This window comes from Ranitomeya variabilis, chromosome 7 (assembly GCF_051348905.1).
Source record: "Ranitomeya variabilis isolate aRanVar5 chromosome 7, aRanVar5.hap1, whole genome shotgun sequence".
Lineage (NCBI taxonomy): Eukaryota > Metazoa > Chordata > Amphibia > Anura > Dendrobatidae > Ranitomeya > Ranitomeya variabilis.
In genome coordinates, this window is record NC_135238.1 from 224646764 (window position 1) to 224670192 (window position 23429).

Genomic DNA, 23429 nt, shown 5'->3' on the forward strand with positions numbered 1-23429 from the left:
TCACCTGTGCACTAAAACAGCATGGTTGTCATACCCTTCGAGCCATCGTGACATCATAATGGCCAACTAATGAGCTACATTCCCCCAGATTTGTGCAATATTTCCTACGCAGCAAATTCCTGTCAAGAACAAACTAACAATGTTTTCTATTAGAGTTGCAAAATAACTACTAAATACTTTTATTTTTGCTGAGCTGCCTGGAGATACATTCGCACTTTCCACAGAGCACAGTTCATGTCTTGTTCCCCTTTATTAGAATCTAAAAATGTATCAAAATAGCCCGGCAGAGCTTCATTAGACAGATGCTGGGATTGTCAGTAATCTGCACATGTTCTGCAGTGCTTCTTTTTTTTGTGTAGCATTCAACCTGCCTGGAAGAATCTGCATCATTTCTTTAAATTGTTGCCCTACTTGCATCTTTCCAGCTGAGGGAAGGTTAAAAAAAAATAACCAGGAAAATCTCCTTAAGGCGACCTGATATGTTTCACTGAAACAATTAGATATGAAGAATAAACAGTCCAATTGTTTCCAGTAATTTGAGAACAGCTCCAGAATTCATTTGTATAATTAAAGTTATCTGTGAATATTTTATTCGCCAGGCACTCATTTTCATGGATGTATAAGAGTTGAATTTGCAGTTGAACTGCTTCTTGTGTCGATGATATAGCTTCAGCCCTAAGGTCCGAAATGTTTCCATTTTTCTTAAAACATAAAAATCATACACTTTTTCATGCTTTTCGTAGCAGACGACCATGGGGTTATGGGGGGTTATACATATATTTTGTCCCTTGTTCTTCTTTATTAGGCTCCTACTATTTATCCATATTTGTTTATGCTCGTCTTCCATTATCCTAATATTTTAAGTATTATCGAATCTGGTGAAATTCGATTAGCAAAATTCTTTTGAACTCGACAAGGAAATTTGATTTGAATTTATTGGACGTGAATCGAATACAGTAGTTGGTAAAAGCTGTTTCTTCAACTGTGGGGGTCTTAGCAGACTCTTAAGCTTAAGAATCAGGGAAATAAAAAAAAAACATTATTCTCGTCTGCCCTGGTGCCACAACTCCTTACCTTGTCCTCTGCTTGCTCGATTCCTTCCTGTCTCCAACCTTCTCTTCTGTCTCCAGTCTTTTCACATGACGTCATGACATTACGTCAAGATGTCACTTGAGATCTAGTCAGCGCTGAAGAGTGAAGAAGACAGATTCCAGAGACAGTAAACGAGCCAGCGGAACACTGAGCCAGGAGCTATGCCGCCAGGATAGGTGAAGAGCAAGAGGAGTTCATTTTTTACTTTTCCCTTGCCCTAGAAAGATTTACAATTCAAGTTTAAAAAAATGTTGCGTTCTGGCAAATCCCATTAAAGCAAATTTGATTTGACTCAAATTAATTCAGTCCATTTTACCAGATACCTTTCGTGCTCCAAAAAGAGAGAAAAGACATGTGGCCACTTAGACTATATTCACCAAAAAAGTTCATTGTGCAGGAAATTTGCAACAGATCCATGGCAGAAATCGGAGGCTGACTCTCAGTATTTCTGTTGTGTCTCTTCAGTTGACATGCCACAGATTCGGATTTGTTTTACCCAATCTACCAAAAGACAGATTTTAAGTCTGCCGGGAAAAGATATGTACCAAACTTTCCATTGAAATCAGTGGGAGGCTTCACCCATGCACTAAGGGTTCCCTGGTGCAACAGGGGAAAACACCGAATTGCTTTAAATGTGTCTACCCTTAACTTCATGGAAATTTTGGTAAGAAATCCAATTTTGTACATTACAAACTCAATACATTATCCCGACATGCCAGCAAAACCGTATCAGGCTGTAATCTACATCACACACACTGAATGGCCCCATAGAAACACTGATAGCATATACTTCTCCCAACAGAGTATCACAAAATCATGGTTTCTTGTTATTCCATGGTTATCTAAATTCACTCAACTTGTGATATGTTGAGCAAAAAGCAAAGGTCAGGAAGGACACTTTTAGTGGTTACCTGAAACTCTCTATTGAGGGATCGCACTACAGTTATATTGTTTTATTTGGGTTCAATGCCAACTGGTCAAATATGTAGCAGTTAGATCCCTGTAATGGTGGATGTTTCCTGCTAAAGACTTGACATTCATCTAGTCAGAAGAACAGATAAAAGATTTCCTGGTGTAACTTCCATAGAGTTCATAAGAGAGAGCCATGCACATGCGGGAAAGGGATTCCCCTTAAAGGCTTTCTCTATTACTTTTTAATAGTTTAAAAGTGAGCCCAGGGTGATTTATTACTCATCTACCAGACCCCCGCTGCTCGTTAATACTGCAGGTGTCCCCCACCTGTCTCCTCGCTTCCTCTTCTGGACATGATCGCTGCAGCCAACCACAGGCCACTGATTGCCTGCAGCAGTTCGGTCCCATTTGAATCAGAGGGATAGGTGTTCTATAGTGACCACTGCAGCCAGTCAGAAGGCTCTTTAAGTCTTCCATGTTGCCTATTTGGTTTGCAAACAAGGGTTAGGGCCCCCTTTTTGTTCCAGTATATGGAGGACCCAATTTACTTTTAATGATCTACATTACCTAATAGGTGTAAGGTCACATGACGTGGCTCATCTAATGACTAGAAATCCCCTCACCCATAGCAGTGGCCAATATATATAAAAAAAAACATTTGTACTCATTGGCCTTCTGTGAATGGGTTGAAGTTTATGCGCATGCACAATCCTACTGTATTATGCTAGAAGTCAATTAACACATTCAGACCATTAAACTCATCTACAGTAATCACTTACTAAAAAACCCTTATGGATTTGGTGGTCAGTCACATAGTGTTGCGAGTGATTCCTTCGATGACGAGAGATCTGGAAAATAAGAGAAGGCAAGATTCAGCTTCATTACAACAAAAGACAGCACTAATTGAACAAAATGAAGGTTACTAAAAGTTTTCCAATTAATGTCCAACTACAAACTCACAATTCATTAAGTTCTTTCTTTCCGCTGCTAATTGACCCTATAGGCAGTGACTATTAACAGCAAGACAACCTGTTATTTATAGCTATAAGTTATGCCTAGACCTTCTTTATACCGCCCAATCCACAGGTCCGTTCCCAAAGTCCCCAGTAAGGTTTCTGCCTGCAGTTGTCTTGACTGAATTCATTAATTAGAAGGAATTAATAATAATAAAAAAACACAACATTAACTCTGGCCAGGTTGCACACAAGAGGGATGGCAAATCTAGTAATTAGTAAGTTAGCGAGCAAATAATCTGATATCTTCTATATAGTAAAATATGAGAAAAGAATCCTAAATTCCATAAGCATGTAAATGTTACTGATATATATAGAGATGTACTTGTATACTGTATGTACAGTGTATATATATATATATATAAGAATGAAGCAGCACAATTATCCAGTTGAAAGGTTGAAAGATATGGAGAAAAAATGAAAGCTGGTAGCACTCCAAAAATGTCGCAGCACTCCGAAATTGGATGGGTGCGAGAGAAAAAAATTGAATGTCATACAGACTATCAGTTGGTATCCGATTTTTATGGCTACATTACATTTCTGTAACATAGGAAACATAGGAAAGAAAAAAAGTCAGACTTTTCTGGATGAGAATTGGACAGATATTTTTTTTATAAGCTAGAGTGAGTGTTCCCTAAATGAGTACACCCACGTTGAAAAGTAAGATTTTATTCAACATGTCACTCAACTCAAAAAGAATTTCCAAAATTTTGACAAGACTGAGTGTCGCTGAACATGTTGTAACCCTTAACACGAAAGTAAGATTAATAATATAACTTTCATTACCAAACCTTCTGTTTTACTTAAATCAGTTGATGCAAAAATGAGTACACCCCACACGAAAAACTACTACCTCTAATAATTTGTGTAACCTCCATGATTAATTAGGACAGCACCAAGTCTCCTAGACATGGAGTGAATAAGTTGGCGACATATTACAACAACTTAGTTGAGTCTGGATGCTGGATGGAGAGTGATGACAACTTATCTCTTCAGAATTCCCCATAGGTGTGTGCTTGGGTCAGATTAGGAGACACTTAACCATTGAATCACTTCCACCATGTTCTTCAGAAAAGCAACAGAGGTGCGTATGGTTCATTGTCATGTTGGAAAAGTGGACGTCTGCCAAGGGCACAGAGTGATGGCAGTATCTGCTACTTCACTATAGAGCAGAACATCTGTGAGCTCATGATGCCATCAATGAGATGTAGCTCCCAGATACCGGGAGTACTCATGTGCCCCACATAAGGTCACTGCCACTGCCATTTTTCATTGAAGGCTCCAGGATTTTTTCCAAATTAATTTCTCTAAATGCACAGTGCCTACAGTGAATCATGGTGGTGACACTGCTCTTATATATACAGACATGCACTCATCATTGAAATAACAACATCAAGAAGGAAAAGTCATAGAGTGATGGAAATCACAGAACAGAGACATGTTACTGATCTGCAAATGACAAAATGGAAACAAAAAATTAATTGTCTTGATTTATTCAGTTTAAGAAATTTGTGCATAAATCTATGCGCTTAAGGCCTTGGCTGCTACCAGTGAGGCTACTATTTTGCCGCTGTATATTGTATGTATTTTTTTTAAGTGTAACGAAGTTTAGAAACCCAGTCATGACGGATGTAATAAGTAATGTCAGCTGTATATATTACCCTTCAGAAAACAATGGTGGCCACACATAATATTGACACTTTGGGCACAATTTGGCCATTTTCACTTAGGGGTGTACACACTTTTGTTGCTAGCGCTTTAGACATTACTGGTTGTGTGTTGTTATTTAGAAGCCACATTAAACTTACAGTTATACAATCTGTACACTGACTACTTTACATTGTATCCAAAGTGTCAGATCTTCAGTGTTGTCCCATGAAAAGATGTAATAAAATATTTACAAAAATATGAGGGTTGTACTCACTTTTGTGATATACTGTATATCTAAAAATATTGACGTCATGCCCTTGCCTTTGATGTGGGCTAGCAAGACAAGTCTGCATTTTTCCCAGCAGATGATGGCTGATTTAATCAGCCATCATGTGCCTGTAACAGTTGCGGGTGGTGCAGAGCGACAAAAGAAAATTGTTTTTTTTTTTTTTTTTTTTAACAAACTTCAAATTTTTTTCCGCAACTTAAATAAGAAAAAAATATATACATGTTTGGTACCTGCATAATCATACTGACCTGATGAATCATATTGTCAGATCAATTTTACCATATACTGAACATAGTAAATAAAAAAAAAGAAATAAAAACAATCGTGGAACTGCACTTTATTTGCAATTTCAATACATTTGCAATTTTCTTTTTGCTTTCCACTGCATCACATGATAAAATGAATGGTGTCAATCAAAAGTACAATTCGTCCTGTAAAAAATAAGCCCCCATATGGCTATGTGGAAGGAAAAAATAAAAAATGTTCTGGCTCTTGGAAGTAGGGGAGGAAAAAAAAAATGGTAAAAAAAGGGAAAAAAAGGGAGAATAGCCCTGTCATGAAGGTGTTAAGAAAAAGGAGGAAGTGTCCACTCGTTTAGGAGATTATATGTTATGTACATGTCTTTTCAAAATAACTAATTAAAATCTCTTTTCCCATTATATTAGGATTTGAAAGCTGGTCTCTAAAAAGCAAAACCCAACAAATATGATTTATCCTGATAATGTGAATTGTAATAAATGTAAAATAACCGCTTTTTTTTTACTTTGCAACATTGTATCAAATCAGCTTGAATATTTGTAACTTTGATTTAAAATAAATAAATAAAATAAAAAAAATATATAAAGAAATACCAGCTGGCATCTCTGGCACAATGTAAAACTTTAAATGACCTATTTAAAAGAACACCACTTAACAAATACATTACAGGCAAAAAACATCTGGTGACAAGACTGTGTCCTGAAGTGTTTTGCTCCCTTAATATTCGGCATCTAAAGCAAAAGCGCTTTCATGAAAATACTTTGGTTGGTGGCAGTTACTCCTTTGGGGAAGGAAGGAAATGTCATAGCTTATTTTCTCTATTTTGCAGGCCTGTTTTCTGGAGTGTCAGCTCCTCGTGTTATTAACATGTAGGGTAAGTGAGTGTGATTCCACAACGCTATGGAGACAACTTCACAGATCTGCGAGCTTTCATTTTTATTATTAATGCAAGATTTAAATGAAAGGAACGAACAACATCCCATTATTATAGAGGATCATTATTTTTCCACCAATCCTGTGATTAATATTTTAGAAATTTAGATGTTACGTATACAAAGCGTTGCATATTTTAAAGAGAATACCACAAGTCATACATGAATCTAGGGCAGACGATACAATGGGGAAACTTAATGAAAAGACTTCCAAGCAACCCTTTGGCTGCTCAACCGGCCATTTCAGCAATGAATTCCCCCAACAGCACAAAGGAATTGTAGGAATCTGTAAAAACTTTACTTATTTTATGAAAGATGTATAAAAAAAAGTGCAACCTGTAACTGCTGATATGGAAGCTCTGAGAAAGTCTTTATTCTTTCATTACAGAAATGATTCGCCCTCTGTTCCTCATTCTCAGTTATCGGCTGCCAAATCTGCTGACCTTCCCAACTAAACTAATTATCTCAGATCACTTTTGATGAAATGTCTTCTAATTAGCTAGCCTCTTCTGCCCGTCTCTATTTACAAGATGTTCTGCAGCAGCACTAGCATCTATTATACTTTACTCTGAGCCCAACGTTTGCTGAATATTAATATATTGTTGGAACACCTCTGGCGCCCCTGCACGAGTACTCTCCTCCCTCCCTGCAGAGACGCCGGCGTGTGTATTTACCCGTTCGCGCTCCCTCAGCGTCTGCTTCCAGAACCAGCACGCTGGTCTCCTAAGAGTGGGCTTAGGGTGCATGCATGCTCCCTGACTCTTCAAGGGCCAGCTCGTGCACTGCTATAGACATCCCCAGTCAATAGCGGCAAACTTCTTGTATATAAGGCACTCTCCCCTATTGGGAGGTGCCTTAGCAACTTAGCTTGTCTTTGTTTCCTGCTATTTAGTTGTAAGATCCCCATGCTCTTGACCCGGCCTGCTCTGTCTGTTCTTTTACTGGTCCACCCTGCTGTACCCATACCCCAATCCATCCTGCCTGTTCCTAGTCCTGATTCTGATCCATTTAACCTGTACCTGCGCAGCTTACTTGTCCAGTCTGAACTTGCACCTGAGAGCCTGCATATGTGTTCTTGTTCCAGTCCTGCTTGTGAAGTATTATCTTGCTAACCAGTTACTGCCTAGTCCTGCTTCTCTGCCCCCCGTAGTAGTCAGCTGCCATGGCTTTGTGGGTCCATCCTGGAGTAGCACCTCATGTGCCTTTGGAGCCAAATCTAACCCCACCATCAGGGGCTCTAGCAAAAGTCAGGTGCTCGCTTAGTTACGCCCCTCCAGGCTCTCCCCGAACCATGGCACAGTGGTTCCACAACCATAACATATATAGATGTAACATCCATTGCGGGTTCATCTGCTCTCCATGCAGGAATACTGACATATTCACCGCCCTGGCCACGTCCACACTTTCCTCTTCCTCCTTCTCCTGTGCACGCCACAGTGACTTCTCACGGTACACCTAGTGTTGCGTGCGGTCCCCTGCTCTTGAAACGACAGTGCGCATACCTGCAAAAATGCCCCAAACCAATAGCTGGGAGGCACCTTGTAGGCACCCTCCCCAATAGGGAGGTGTATGAGCAACCTCTATAGTTTGTTAGTAGTAGTGTGTGGGCAACTGTATGTTGCCAGATCCCCTGTCCTTAGTCTAATATAGATAATTCCCTATCCTGTACTGTCCACATAGTCCTGTGTAGTTTATACGTGACCCTGAAGCTGCTCTGGAAGCACCTGATCCCTGTAGATGCATTGGCAGTACCTGAATCATTTTCTGAGACCTGTGTGTCTGAACAAGAACCTACCCCCAAAGTCAAAGTTAAAGGAGTTGCCTGGGACTTTAACATTGATGGCGCCCCAGGATCCTGGTCGTCGCAGTGGTATTGCTTTCCTCCAGGGGAGAGTGATGCTACGTTTGGAGGCAAGAAAGGGTAACTGCATCCAGGTATCACAAACATGCAACACATTCACACTCCAGGCCACCAGGGGGAGCTTTTGCTCCTATTTATTAGGTCACTCCTAGTGTTGAGCATTCCGATACCGCAAGTATCGGGTATCAGCCGATACTTGCGGTATCGGAATTCCGATACCGAGATCCGATACTTTTGTGGTATCGGGAATCGGAATCGGAAGTTCCCAGTGTATGGTTCCCAGGGTCTGAAGGAGAGGAAACTCTCCTTCAGGCCCTGGGATCCATATCCATGTAAAAAATAAAGAATTAAAATAAAAAATATTGATATACTCACCTCTCCGGAGGCCCCTGGACATCACCGCTGGTAACCGGCAGCCTGCTTTGCTTAAAATGAGCGCGTTCAGCACCTTCCATGACGTCACGGCTTCTGATTGGTCGCGTGCCGCTCATGTGACCGCCACGCGACCAATCACAAGCCGTGACGTCATTCTCAGGTCCTAAATTCCTAGAATTCGGAACTTAGGACCTGAGAATGACGTCACGGCTTGTGATTGGTCCCTGGCGGTCACATGAGCGGCACGCAACCAATCAGAAGCCGTCATGGAAGGCCCTAAACGCGCTCATTTTAAGCAAAGAAGGCTGCCGGTTACCAGCGGTGATGTCCAGGGGCCTCCGGAGAGGTGAGTATATCAATATTTTTTATTTTAATTCTTTATTTTACACAGTAATATGGATCCCAGGGCCTGAAGGAGAGTTTCCTCTCCTTCAGACCCTGGGAACCATCAGGATACCTTCCGATACTTGGTGTCCCATTGACTTGTATTGGTATCGGGTATCGGTATCGGCGATATCCGATACTTTTCGGGTATCGGCCGATACTATCCGATACCGATACTTTCAAGTATCGGACGGTATCGCTCAACACTAGTCACTCCCCATATATATATAACTGGTAGTCTGTAGGAAAGTTAGTGAGTTCCAGACAGTAGTCTGAGGAGGACAGAGGGTCCACGGAGCTGTGCATGCCCTCAGAGCTGCAGCTCCCAGAAAGAGATATTGAAAGGCTGAATTGTATTGCAGCGAGCGTGAAGGAAGTCAAAGCAAAGGAGAGGATACCAGAAGGGGACCAGCCCTGGACAGGCTGCCTCCTTCTGAGGCGCAGAATCCCGGTAGCCGGAACACTGAGGGAGTAAGGACATCTACGCCTTGTTTCAGAGACCGGCAGGACAGCTAATTGCAGGTTACCTGTCCGCACCTACACCCAGAAGGCATGGCGACACCCACAGAGTCGGGTTATCTAAGAGACCCTATAAACAGGCTCAAGTCACCAGTCATACGGGTTTTGTCCTATCCTATACGGGGGACAGAGAGAGAGAAACACCACATCTGTGAGACCCTTATGTGAAGCCATAGGCAGTAAGGGACTACACCACTGCAGCTCAAGGGAAGGCTATTGATTTCCACCTGGACAAGGGAACTCTGGACTTGCCTGCAATTCTTCCGGACTCTGCCTACACTGTGGTCTGGTGCTCTGGACTGTGGATGCTGAAGTCTTCAGTAAAGGTAAAGAGACTGCAAACCTTGTGTCCTTGTTTTTCACTGCACCTCTCACCATTCTACCATCTACATACTAGGAAGCCCTGGGGATATACTTCACTTGCGGGAAGGTATACCATCTAGCTGCCATAACATCACCCCAGCGGACCCCTTAAAGCAGCGTCGGTCACCCTGACCGAATACCACAGGTGGCGTCATGAACATAAACATTATCCCTTCAAAGACCTTTCCCCTTTTATACGGACGTCCCAGAGCCATGGACCTGGTCAGCCACCGTGACATCCCCCTGTGAACCGCAGGACCCGGTTCCGAGTCCCCCACAGCCCTGACAGGGCGCTCCACCTGTCCTTATGATGGGTCATCAATGTCTCATCGAAGAGTTGCGTCAACCGCCCCCTGGCCAATTAGCTGTTCTCTGAGTGGGCTTGAACTGCTCAGTTACGGTGTTGCACAGCTCCGTAGACTGTATAATGGCTGAGTACTGCACATCCTCTCCTTATTCAAATCAATAGAGGGTAGATTTCCAGTACCCGGCTGCGACCATGATACAGTCATCGGAGTTGTGCTGTGCAGCGCCGCAACTGAGCAATTCCGGATGCCAATGACACCGAGAATAGCTGATCGTCCGGGCCCAGGATGTTGCACCTCCATCGAACAGACATTGATGACCTATCCTAAGGACAGAGTCAAAACAAAAGAAAGTCAAAACTGCACCCTTTTATATATAGATTGAAGGTCTCAGCAGACACAAGGGCGCACATCCAAAACCAGGGAGTCCATCCCGGACAGTACCAAGACCACAAAAAACAAAGAGACAGCGCCACAACGCTGTGGCGCTGTCTCTTTGTTTTTTGCTATCCTAAGGACAGGTCATCAATGTTAAAGTCCCAGACATTAGTAAGCCAGGAATCTAATAACCAATCTTCTGAAGCACCACCACTAGTGTTGAGCATTCCGATACCGCAAGTATCGGGTATCGGCCGATACTTGCGGTATCGGAATTCCGATACCGGGATTCCGATACTTGCCGCGTATCGGATACCGGAATCGGAAGTTCCCAGATTCAAAATTCCGAAATTCAGCCAATGAGAATGATTCCAAGTGTGGGCACATCCTGTTTAGCATGGAGGGCATGAAACTACTGGCAAGGCTGTGATTGGCTGCTGAAATGATGTCATGATGCAGTTTAAAAGTCGCTGGCGCCATTTTGCGATCACTCTGCTGTGAATTCAGTTAGTGACAGGACGCTGTTTGCTGACTGAGGGACAGTTTAGAGATAGCGATTTGCTTCTTTGTGCTTTCCAAAGGCTAATTTAGCAACCGCTGTGTTCACCTACTATTCACCTTGCTTTTGCCTTGTAGCGCTGTTTTCACAGCGATCTGCAAGGTCTGTGTGTGTGTGTGTGTGTGAGTGCAGCCCACTCTCTAGTCTGAGTGCAGCCACATAGGTCATCCATAGCTGGTTGTATTCAGTTCAGGGAGGGTGGTTCATTGCATCATACTGTTCTTTTTTTTTTTTTTTTTTTTTTTCAAGTAGTGTAGTCTGCTGCTAATTTATTCAAAAAAATCCTATTAGTGTCTTTCCACCCGTCTCCAGCTAATTTGTGGAAAAACACTACATAGGATAAAGTAGAGGAGGGTTTTTGGGCCTTGCAGCGCCGTTTACGGCTGTCTGCACGGTCTCCGTGTGACTGCAGCTCGCCCTGTAGTCTGTGAGCAGCCGTAGCCTGGTTGTCTCCAGCTCAGGGTTGTTCACTGCGTCATACCGCCAAATCAATTTTAATTTTTTTTCAAGTAGTGTAGTCTGCTGCTAATTAATTTTAAAAAATCCTATTAGTGTCTTTCCACCCGTCTCCAGCTAATTTGTGGAAAAACACTACATAGGATAAAGTAGAGGAGGGTTTTTGGGCCTTGCAGCGCCGGTTACGGCTGTCTGCACGGTCTCCGTGTGACTGCAGCTCGCCCTGTAGTCTGTGAGCAGCCGTAGCCTGGTTGTCTCCAGCTCAGGGTTGTTCACTGCGTCATACCGCCAAATCAATTTTAATTTTTTTTCAAGTAGTGTAGTCTGCTGCTAATTAATTTAAAAAAATCCTATTAGTGTCTTTCCACCCGTCTCCAGCTAATTTGTGGAAAAACACTACATAGGATAAAGTAGAGGAGGGTTTTTGGGCCTTGCAGCGCCGTTTACGGCTGTCTGCACGGTCTCCGTGTGACTGCAGCTCGCCCTGTAGTCTGTGAGCAGCCGTAGCCTGGTTGTCTCCAGCTCAGGGTTGTTCACTGCGTCATACCGCCAAATCAATTTTAATTTTTTTTCAAGTAGTGTAGTCTGCTGCTAATTAATTTTAAAAAATCCTATTAGTGTCTTTCCACCCGTCTCCAGCTAATTTGTGGAAAAACACTACATAGGATAAAGTAGAGGAGGGTTTTTGGGCCTTGCAGCACCGTTTGCGGCTGTCTGCACGGTCTCCGTGTGACTGCAGCTCGCCCTGTAGTCTGTGAGCAGCCGTAGCCTGGTTGTCTCCAGCTCAGGGTTGTTCACTGCGTCATACCGCCAAATCAATTTTAATTTTTTTTCAAGTAGTGTAGTCTGCTGCTAATTAATTTAAAAAAATCCTATTAGTGTCTTTCCACCCGTCTCCAGCTAATTTGTGGAAAAACACTACATAGGATAACGTAGAGGAGGGTTTTTGGGCCTTGCAGCGCCGTTTACGTCTGTCTGCACGGTCTCCGTGTGACTGCAGCTCTATCTGTTGTCAGTTCAGCCCCCAAAAAAGAAATAAATAATAAAGTTCACCAAACACACCAGTTACACCACTTTACATTTCTGTAGGCCACATTAGCTCATATTAAAGTCTAGTCCACACTTTAGAAAATTAGTGTTTCTTATACCTGTTAGGAGGAGTTGCTCAGGAATAAGCACACAAATCCGTTAGTACTTTTCTGCTTATCTTTATCAGTCAACCAAGATGAAGAAGGCAGTGAGTAAGGCACGTGGGCGTGGGCGCAGAGCAGGGAGGGGACGTGGGGATTCTGTGCCTGCTGCGGGCACCGGTGACTCATCAGCACCCACTTTCACCAGGCAACAGTCGTTCATGCGCAGCTTTGTGTCAGAGCGCCGTACACCGCTGCTGCGTGAAGACCAAATTGAAGCTGTTGTCGGATGGATGGCAGCTAATGCATCAACTTCCATTAGTGCCACATCCTCTCAGACACAGAGCACTGGAGAGCAGCCATCTGTCTCTTCACCACCTGCCAAATTGCCCAGGCAGACAGAGAGCCCAGGACAGGAGCCGTCTCTACTTCTGTTCTCTGAATCTCTTGGCTTGGAAACAGGGGGCCAGCCAAGCAGCATTGGAGAAATGGAAGAAGAGGCAGGGTGCAGTGATGCCCAACAGCTTTTTCTGTCTTCCTCTGAAGAGGCGGGTGGGCCAGTGGCTCCGGTCACCACATCGCAGGCCGCATCAGCTGATGATGACACTCAGGTGCCACTTACTGGTGCGTGCTCTGCTGCTGAGACTACCCAGGAGGAGCAGTTGGGGGCAGAGGGTAGTGTAGATGATGAGGTCCTCGACCCATCTTGGCGTGAGGGACAGGAAGGTGGTGGGAGCAGCTCTGAGGAAGAGATTCCCCGTACGGCCCAAAGAGGGAGAGGGAGGGGGAAGACTGCGGATCCTGCAGCCTCCGCTTTGGCACCCGTTAGGAGCATGTCTCTTCCAAAAGCCAAAAAGGGCGCTCCCAAGACTTGCAGTGCCTGGTCCTTTTTTGACACAGTTGCAGATGACATTTGCTATGTCAGATGCAACGTGTGTCATCAAAAAGTCAAAAGAGGTCGAAATGTCAGCAACCTCAATACCTCCAACATGTGGAAACATGTGCGCAACAGGCACCCGGCGGAGTTAGAAAAACACACTGAAGAGGTAGGCCAACCAACAGAGGCAGCTACCACCTCTTCAGCTCGTGTTGCCTCTTCCTCTAGCTCACACGCAGCTGGTTCGGCTTCCTCCCAGGATCGCCGTGGAAGAACCTCTGGCCCTGTTGTCCAGAGACCCGCTGTAATTCCACCCGCAGCGCCACTTTCCCAGTCATCCACACACTCCCAGCCCAGTCTACAGCCATCGGTAGTACAGGCATGGGAGAAAAGGCGGCCTTTCTCGTCAAACCACCCACGAGCACAGGCTCTGACTGCAGGCATTGCCAAACTTCTGTCACTGGAAATGCTGTCATTCAGGCTGGTGGAGACTGACAGCTTCCGTGACTTGATGTCATTGGCAGTCCCACAGTACAATGTGCCCAGCCGCTTTTACTTCAGCAGGCAAGCCGTCCCTGCCCTGCACAAGCATGTGGAGGGACACATAAAACACGCGCTACTGAACGCCGTCAGTAGCAAGGTCCACCTCACCACCGATGCGTGGACCAGTCAACATGGACAGGGGTGATACCTTTCCCTCACTGCCCATTGGGTTAATGTTGTTGAGCCAGGTACAGACCGTGCGAGTGGCGCAGGACGTGTCCTGCCCACTCCAAGGATTGCAGGAATCCATTCTGTACGCATTGACTCCTCCTCTTACACCAGTTCCTCAGAATCATCGCTGCAGGAGCCGTCACAGTCCACCTCCACATGGACCCGTGATGAACGTGTACCTGTTACGACCGACATGAGCACAGCCGTGGCCAAACGTCAACAGGCCGTCTTGAAATTAATTTTTTTGGGGAATCGTAGCCACACAGCGCAGGAGCTCTGGAATGCCATCAAGCAGGAGAGCGATGTGTGGTTTGTGCCAGCGAATCTCCAGCCAGGCATGGTAGTGTGTGATAATGGCCGAAATCTGGTGGCAGCTCTGGGCCTCGGCAACCTCACTCACATCCCATGTCTGGCACATGTGCTCAATTTGGTCGTGCAGAGCTTTTTGAGGGACTATCCGGATCTTGATGCACTGCTGCACAAGGTCCGCCTAGAGTGTGCTCACTTGCGGCGTTCCAGCACGGCAAAAGCGCGCATTGCGGCTCTGCAGCGCCGACACCGCCTGCCGGAACATCGCATCATATGTGACCTACCTACCAGGTGGAATTCCACGTTACATATGTTGGAGCGGTTGTGTGAGCAGCAGCAAGCTGTAATGGAGTACCAGCTGCTTCAGGCGCAAAAAAGTCGCAGTCAGCGCCGTACAGACTTCACAACCACAGAGTGGGCCACTATAAATGACGTCTGCCAGGTTTTGCGTCCCTTTGATTATTCCACGCGGATGGCGAGTGCAGATGATGCACTAGTCAGCATGACTGTCCCCCTTATCTGCCTGCTTGAAAAATCACTGCAAGCGCTAAGGGATGATGTTGTGGAAGAGGTGGAGGATGAGGATTCACCATTTCCATCATCTTCTGGACAGTCAGCGCCACGTGGTTCCTCACAAACGCGTAGGCAGGGGACAGTTTGTGAGGAGGATGAGGAGGAGTCAATGGAGGAGGAAGACGTCCGTCCAGAGGAGGGAGTTACCGAATTGTCCAGTACTCAGTGTGTACAGCGAGGGTGGGGTGATGACGAGCAGGCAGAGATCACGCCTCCAGCAGGGGACAGCGTTTCTTGGGCAGTTGGCAGTCTGCAGCACATGGTGGATTACATGCTGCAGTGCCTGAGAAACGACCGCCGCATCGCCCACATTCTCAACATGTCTGATTATTGGGTGTTCACCCTCCTCGATCCTCGCTACCGGGACAACGTAGAAAGCCTCATCACACCGTTGAACCGGGAGCGAAAAATGCGGGAGTACCAAGACACACTGGTCAATTCCATCATCTTCTCCATTCCAACTGAGAGAAGTGCTGCTAGTGCATTACAAAGCAGCTCAGTGCGTCCAGGCAGTGGAGGAGGCTCTGCACAAAGAGGGAGCAGAAGCAGTGCCTCTGCCCAAGGCAAGACCAGTATGGCCCAACTGTGGCACAGTTTTCTGTGCCCCCCACAAAAGTCTACACCATCACAGACGGCTCCAGTCAGCAGGAGGCAACGGTTCCGTCAGATGGTGACAGACTACATGTCTTGCCCTCTTGCTGTACTCCCAGACGGCTCTTCCCCTTTCAAGTTTTGGGTCTCAAAGCTGGATACATGGCCAGAGCTAAGCCAGTATGCATTGGAGGTGCTGTCTTGCCCTGCGGCCAGTGTATTATCGGAACGTGTCTTTAGTGCTGCAGGTGGTGTACTAACTGACCGTCGCATGCGACTATCCTCCGATAACGTTGACCGGCTTACTTTCCTGAAAATGAACAAGGCCTGGATCTCGCAGGAATTTGCCACTCCTCCTCCTGATTAAATAATTAGGTCACTGTATACGTTATCCAGGTCTCCTGTTGTGTTCATCTTTCTACCACCTGAACTTAAATTCCTGGGCTCCAACACCGCCAGTTGAGGCTCAGAAGTGCCGTCTGCACAGTCAAAACATACGACCCAGTGTTATTGGGTTTCAGTAACGTCAGCTGATCCCCAGCTGTGTAGCCGGCAATGTGTCATGCGACCGCCACGCTGACACAACAACTGAAATGTAAGGGAATCTGCCCCCCCCCCCCCAAGGCGTTTGTTACTGAAAGAGCCACCTTGTGCAGCAGTAATGCTGCACAAGGAAAAGGTAGCTATTTTTGTTTAGCTCCTTGCACACGCAGAACTTAACACTTATAAAATGTGTCCACTGATACCGTAAAACCGTCCCGGAGGTGGGACTTTCCTTCGTAATGTGACGCAGCACAGCCGTCATTCCTACCCCCCCGGCGCCGCGCACCGGCTCCTCAGCGTTGTTTTATTCCGTCCCGGAGCCTGCGCTGTTATGTTATCCCGTGGCCAGGCACACTTAGGGCTGCCCGTCTTCTGGCATCATTTGGTGTCAGGATGGCTGCGCCTGTGCGGCCGTGCTGGCAGAGAGCCCGCCTCGCAGTGTCTTCTGATTTAATCCCACTGGGGGCCTGGGATCCATGGACATGCGCAGTGCATATCTGAACCTCCACCTCTCACTCATTTCCCTATGGCTTCTTCAGACTGTTCGGTGTCAGCTGGTCCCTAATAGCATGCCACGGCCGTGACACCGCACAGTCTTAAGAAGCCGTAGGGAGGGGAGTGAGAGGCGAGGATATGCACTGCGCATGTCCATGGATCCCAGGCCCCCAGTGGGATTAAATCAGAAGACACTGCGAGGCGGGCTCTCTGCCAGCGCGGCCGCACAGGCGCAGCCATCCTGACACCAAATGATGCCAGAAGACGGGCAGCGCTAAGTGTGCCTGGCCACGGGATAACATAACAGCGCAGGCTCCGGGACGGAATAAAACAACGCTGAGGAGCCGGTGCGCGGCGCCGGGGGGGTAGGAATGACGGCTGTGCTGCGTCACATTACGAAGGAAAGTCCCACCTCCGGGACGGTTTTACGGTTGCAGGGGACACATTTTATAAGTGTTTAGTTCTGTGTTTGCAAGGAGCATGATGAAAAGAGCCACCTTTTCCTTTTGCATCTTTTGTGCTGCACAAGCTGGCTCTTTCAGCTACAAACGCCTTGGGGGGGGGTTAAAGGTTCCCTTTCGACTTTCTCAGGCTTCGGCCTACATTGTGTTCCTCTGCTTTTCCACCTGTCCCTGGGCTCCAACACCGCCAGTTGCCGTCCAGAAGTGCTGTACGCACAGTCAACAGTCCCTCCTCTGTTATTGGGGTTCAGTAACGTCAGCTGTTCCCCTGCTGTGTGTGTGGCAATCCCTCCTACCTCCTCCACCTCCTCCTCCTCCACCTGTCCCTGGGCTCCAACACCGCTAGTTGTTGCCTGGTAGTGCTGTACGCACAGTCAACAGTCCCTCCTCTGTTATTGGGGTTCAGTAACGTCAGCTGTTCCCCTGCTGTGTGTGTGGCAATCCCTCCTACCTCCTCCACCTCCTCCTCCTCCACCTGTCCCTGGGCTCCAACACCGCTAGTTGTTGCCTGGTAGTGCTGTACGCACAGTCAACAGTCCCTCCTCTGTTATTGGGGTTCAGTAACGTCAGCTGTTCCCCTGCTGTGTGTGTGGCAATCCCTCCTACCTCCTCCAACCTCCTCCTCCTCCACCTGCCCCTGGGCTCCAACACCGCCAGTTGCCGTCCAGAAGTGCTGTACGCACAGTCAACAGTCCCTCCTCTGTTATTGGGGTTCAGTAACGTCAGCTGTTCCCCTGCTGTGTGTGTGGCAATCCCTCCTACCTCCTCCAACCTCCTCCTCCTCCACCTGCCCCTGGGCTCCAACACCGCCAGTTGCCGTCCAGAAGTGCTGTACGCACAGTCAACAGTCCCTCCTCTGTTATTGGGGTTCAGTAACGTCAGCTGTTCCCCTGCTGTGTGTGTGGCAATCCCTCCTACCTCCTCCAACCTCCTCCTCCTCCACCTGCCCCTGGGCTCCAACACCGCCAGTTGCCGTCCAGAAGTGCTGTACGCACAGTCAACAGTCCCTCCTCTGTTATTGGGGTTCAGTAACGTCAGCTGTTCCCCTGCTGTGTGTGTGGCAATCCCTCCTACCTCCTCCAACCTCCTCCTCCTCCACCTGCCCCTGGGCTCCAACACCGCCAGTTGCCGTCCAGAAGTGCTGTACGCACAGTCAACAGTTCCTCCTCTGTTATTGGGGTTCAGTAACGTCAGCTGTTCCCCTGCTGTGTGTGTGGCAATCCCTCCTACCTCCTCCAACCTCCTCCTCCTCCACCTGCCCCTGGGCTCCAACACCGCCAGTTGCCGTCCAGAAGTGCTGTACTCACAGAGCCAAACACCTCGCCAATGTGTTAGTGGGGTTCAGCACCGCCAGCTGTTCCCCTGCTGTGTATACGGCAACGTGTACTGCGACCGCCACGCAGGCACAACAAGTTAAATTTAAGGGAACCTGTCCCCCCCCCCCCCAGGCGTTTGTTACTGAAGGAGCCACCTTGTGCAGCAGTAATGATGCAAAGGGAAAAAGTGCCTCTTTTCGTGGTGCTCCTTGCAGATGCTGAACCTAACACTTATGAAATGTGTCCCCTCACAGCGTTCAACCGTCCGGTAGGTGGAACTTTCCTTTGTCATGTGACGCAGCACAGCCGTCATTTTTACCCCCTTGTCGCCGTGCGCCGCCTCCTCAGCGTTGTTTGAATCTGTCCCGGAGCCTGCGCTGTTAGGTTACCCCTTGGCCATGCACACATTTTGCGCTGCCCGTCTTCTGACATCATTTGCTGTCAGGCTGGCTGCGCCTGTGCGGGTGCGCTGTCCGAGATTCAGCCTCGCGGTGTCGTCTAATGTAATCCCACCGCGGGCCTGGGATCCGTGTCCATGCGCAGTGCATATCCTCGCCTCTCACTCCCCTCCCTACGGCTTCTAAAGACTGTTCAGTGTCAGCTGATCCCTAATAGCATGCCACGGCCGTGACACCGCCAGTTGGGGCCCGGTACTGCTAGCTGCACAGAGAAAAACACCAGCCAATGTGTCAGTGGGGTTCAGCACCGCCAGCTGTTCCCCTGCTGTGCAGCCGGCAACGTGTCCTGCAACTGCCACGCAGGCACAACAGACCCAAAAGCTGCCGCCAGTGCAGGCTTCGGCCTACACTCTGCTCCCTCTCCTCCTCCTGCTGACCCCGGGCTCCAACACCGCCAGTTGGGGCCCGGTACTGCTAGCTGCACAGAGAAAAACACCAGCCAATGTGTCAGTGGGGTTCAGCACCGCCAGCTGTTCCCCTGCTGTGCAGCCGGCATCGTGTCCTGCAAAAGCCACGCAGACACAAGAACTGAAATTGAAGGGAACCTGTCCCCCCTCCCCCAGGCGTTTGTACGTTTTAAAGGCCACCTTGTACAGCGGTAATGCTGCATGTGTGCAAGGTGGCTCATAAACGTATTCTCCTCGCACATGTGGAACTGAAAACACGTCTAAAATGTGTCCTCTGTGTGACCATTTAACCGTCCCGGTGGTGTGACTTTCCTTTGTAATGACACGCTGCAACCCCCTTGGTAGCGCTGCCCGTCTTCTGGCATCATGGTTTGGCTGCCTGCGCCTCTGCGGCCGCCCTGACCCACACAACGCCCCTCGTTGTCTTAGTTATTGGGACTGCGAGGGTGTGATTGATGGGCATGATCAGTGCATCAGTTCGCCTGTCCCTCATCTCCTTCCGCCTTCTGCGGACTGTGCGGCTTCATGGCCGTGGCATGCGATAAGGGATCAGATGACGCCGCACAGTCTGAAGCGGGTGTAAGGACCCGAGTGTGAGAGGCGAACATATGTGCTGCGCCAGGCCCTGAATCCCAGCCCCGCAGTGTTTTAACAATGTTAAGACACTGCGGGGCTGGGATTCATGGTCATCGCGAAACGCACCGGCCGACATTAAATGATGCCAGAACATGGGCAGCGCTAACAGCGCTAGGCCAGGGGATAACACGACAGCGCAGACTCCTGTACAGCAAATAACAACGCTCAGGAGGCTGCACCCAGCACCAAGGTGGGATTCTTGACACCTGTGCTGCGTCTCATTACAAAGGGAACTCGCGCCTCCAACACAGTTTGACTGTATAAAGGGCTAAATGTTATACGTGTTTCACTCAGCGTGTGCAAGGAGCGAAATTAAAAGAGCAACCTTTGACTTGTGCAGCACTACTGCTGCATAAGCTGTGGCTCTTCTACTTTGTAACCCCTGAGGGGGGGTTAAAGGTTACCTTTGAAATTGGTTCAATTAGGCTTCGGCCTACACTCTGCTCCCCCTGCAGAGCCCTGGGCTCCAACACCGCCAGTTGGGGCCCGGTACTGCTAGCTGCACAGAGAAAAACACCAGCCAATGTGTCAGTGGGGTTCAGCACCGCCAGCTGTTCCCCTGCTGTGCAGCCGGCAACGTGTCCTGCAACTGCCACGCAGGCACAACAGACCCAAAAGCTGCCGCCAGTGCAGGCTTCGGCCTACACTCTGCTCCCTCTCCTCCTCCTGCTGACCCCGGGCTCCAACACCGCCAGTTGGGGCCCGGTACTGCTAGCTGCACAGAGAAAAACACCAGCCAATGTGTCAGTGGGGTTCAGCACCGCCAGCTGTTCCCCTGCTGTGCAGCCGGCATCGTGTCCTGCAAAAGCCACGCAGACACAAGAACTGAAATTGAAGGGAACCTGTCCCCCCTCCCCCAGGCGTTTGTACATTTTAAAGGCCACCTTGTACAGCGGTAATGCTGCATGTGTGCAAGGTGGCTCATAAACGTATTCTCCTCGCACATGTGGAACTGAAAACACGTTTAAAATGTGTCCTCTGTGTGACCATTTAACCGTCCCGGTGGTGTGACTTTCCTTTGTAATGACACGCTGCAACCCCCTTGGTAGCGCTGCCCGTCTTCTGGCATCATGGTTTGGCTGCCTGCGCCTCTGCGGCCGCCCTGACCCACACAACGCCCCTCGTTGTCTTAGTTATTGGGACTGCGAGGGTGTGATTGATGGGCATGATCAGTGCATCAGTTCGCCTGTCCCTCATCTCCTTCCGCCTTCTGCGGACTGTGCGGCTTCATGGCCGTGGCATGCGATAAGGGATCAGATGACGCCGCACAGTCTGAAGCGGGTGTAAGGACCCGAGTGTGAGAGGCACATATGTGCTGCGCCAGGCCCTGAATCCCAGCCCCGCAGTGTTTTAACAATGTTAAGACACTGCGGGGCTGGGATTCATGGTCATCGCGAAACGCACCGGCCGACATTAAATGATGCCAGAACATGGGCAGCGCTAACAGCGCTAGGCCAGGGGATAACACGACAGCGCAGACTCCTGTACAGCAAATAACAACGCTCAGGAGGCTGCACCCAGCACCAAGGTGGGATTCTTGACATCTGTGCTGCGTCTCATTACAAAGGGAACTCGCGCCTCCAACACAGTTTGACTGAATAAAGGGCTAAATGTTATACGTGCTTCACTCAGCGTGTGCAAGGAGCGAAATTAAAAGAGCAACCTTTGACTTGTGCAGCACTACTGCTGCATAAGCTGTGGCTCTTCTACTTTGTAACCCCTGAGGGGGGGTTAAAGGTTACCTTTGAAATTGGTTCAATTAGGCTTCGGCCTACACTCTGCTCCCCCTGCAGAGCCCTGGGCTCCAACACCGCCAGTTGGGGCCCGGTACTGCTAGCTGCACAGAGAAAAACACCAGCCAATGTGTCAGTGGGGTTCAGCACCGCCAGCTGTTCCCCTGCTGTGCAGCCGGCAACGTGTCCTGCAACTGCCACGCAGGCACAACAGACCCAAAAGCTGCCGCCAGTGCAGGCTTCGGCCTACACTCTGCTCCCTCTCCTCCTCATGCTGACCCCGGGCTCCAACACCGCCAGTTGGGGCCCGGTACTGCTAGCTGCACAGAGAAAAACACCAGCCAATGTGTCAGTGGGGTTCAGCACCGCCAGCTGTTCCCCTGCTGTGCAGCCGGCATCGTGTCCTGCAAAAGCCACGCAGACACTTGCTCTTGTACCTTCTGCTCCCCATCCTGGTTCCAGTACCGTCAGCTGGTTCCGGGCAGAGCCTTTGGCTTAGGTGCCTCCCTCTGGGTATCCGAGTTCCACCAACGTCAGGTGGTCCTTGGTAGTGCTTTCAGGCACGGGTACCTCCTGCTTAGTAACCGGGTTCCAGTAACGTCAGCTGGTCCTCGGTAGTTCCATTGGCTCTTGGACCTTCGGCTACCCATCCGGGTTCCAGCACCGTCAGCTGGTTCTCGGCACTGTCTTTTGCTCTTGTACCTTCTGCTCCCCATCCTGGTTCCAGTACCGTCAGCTGGTTCCGGGCAGAGCCTTTGGCTTAGGTGCCTCCCTCTGGGTATCCGAGTTCCACCAACGTCAGGTGGTCCTTGGTAGTGCTTTCAGGCACGGGTACCTCCTGCTTAGTAACCGGATTCCAGTAACGTCAGCTGGTCCTCGGTAGTTCCATTGGCTCTTGGACCTTCGGGTAGCCATCCGAGTTCCAGTTCCATCAGCTGGTTCTCGGCATTTTCTCAGCCTTCTTGTACCTTCTGCTACATTTCCAAGTTCAAGAGACTAAACACGATGACCCGGAAGAACACCCCTAAGATGACGACGACACCAGAGACGACAACCACCGTGATGACGACGACCCTGGAGACGATGACCCTGAAGACCACCGTGATGACGACGACCCCGGAGACGACGACCCTGAAGACCACCCCGATGACGATGACCCGGGAGACGACGACCCTGGAGACGACGACCCTGGAGACGACGACGACCTGGAAGACCGAGAAGCAGAAGAACAAGAGGCTGCAGAACAAAGAGCAGAAGAACATTAAGCATAACACTAAATATCAGAGCAAAAAATATTATCTAAATTATAAGCAGAAGAAGACTAAGCAGTGTATGGGGGTGAGTCCGTTCCTCCTCGTGGTGCCCCTGGATAAAGCCTGATGCTGCAGGCCAAACTGAACGCGGACAAATGTAACTGGTTTGTGACAGGCAGAACGGAAGGTGTAATCTTCAAACTTTTATAGATAACAACTACAGGAATGCCTGTCACAAATAAGAATATGATGAAGAAGTAGAATATGATGAAGATAATAGTAAAATAAAAAGAATATGAACAATGTAACCCAAAAAATAATAGGTAGAAGATGAAGAAGAAGATGAATAAGGTGAAGAAGTTGATGTCAAAGAAGCTGATGATGAGGATAATGAAGAAGAAAGCGTGGGAGAAGAAAAAAAGAAGGTGAAGGGCGTTGAAGTAGTGAAACATCAATATGTGGCATAAAAAAAAAAAAAAAATTAACATAGTCAAATTCTTTCTAACGCCGAACGTCATCCAAAAAAAAAAAAATCCTGCTATTCTATTACATTGGGCTAAACCTCTGTGCCTTTAATGTCTCCGCCA

The 23429-nt window shown here is 48.2% G+C and overlaps 1 protein-coding gene across 1 annotated transcript in view; it reads right to left on the reverse strand.

The window, feature by feature from the left end:
• Positions 1–23429, reverse strand: part of ARHGAP15 (Rho GTPase activating protein 15) — a 690583-nt gene that overhangs the window by 554707 nt on the left and 112447 nt on the right. Inside the window, exon 4 of the mRNA XM_077273018.1 lies at positions 2784–2852. Coding sequence (XP_077129133.1) covers positions 2784–2852 — 69 coding nt within the window. The remainder of the gene's footprint in view (positions 1–2783; positions 2853–23429) is intronic.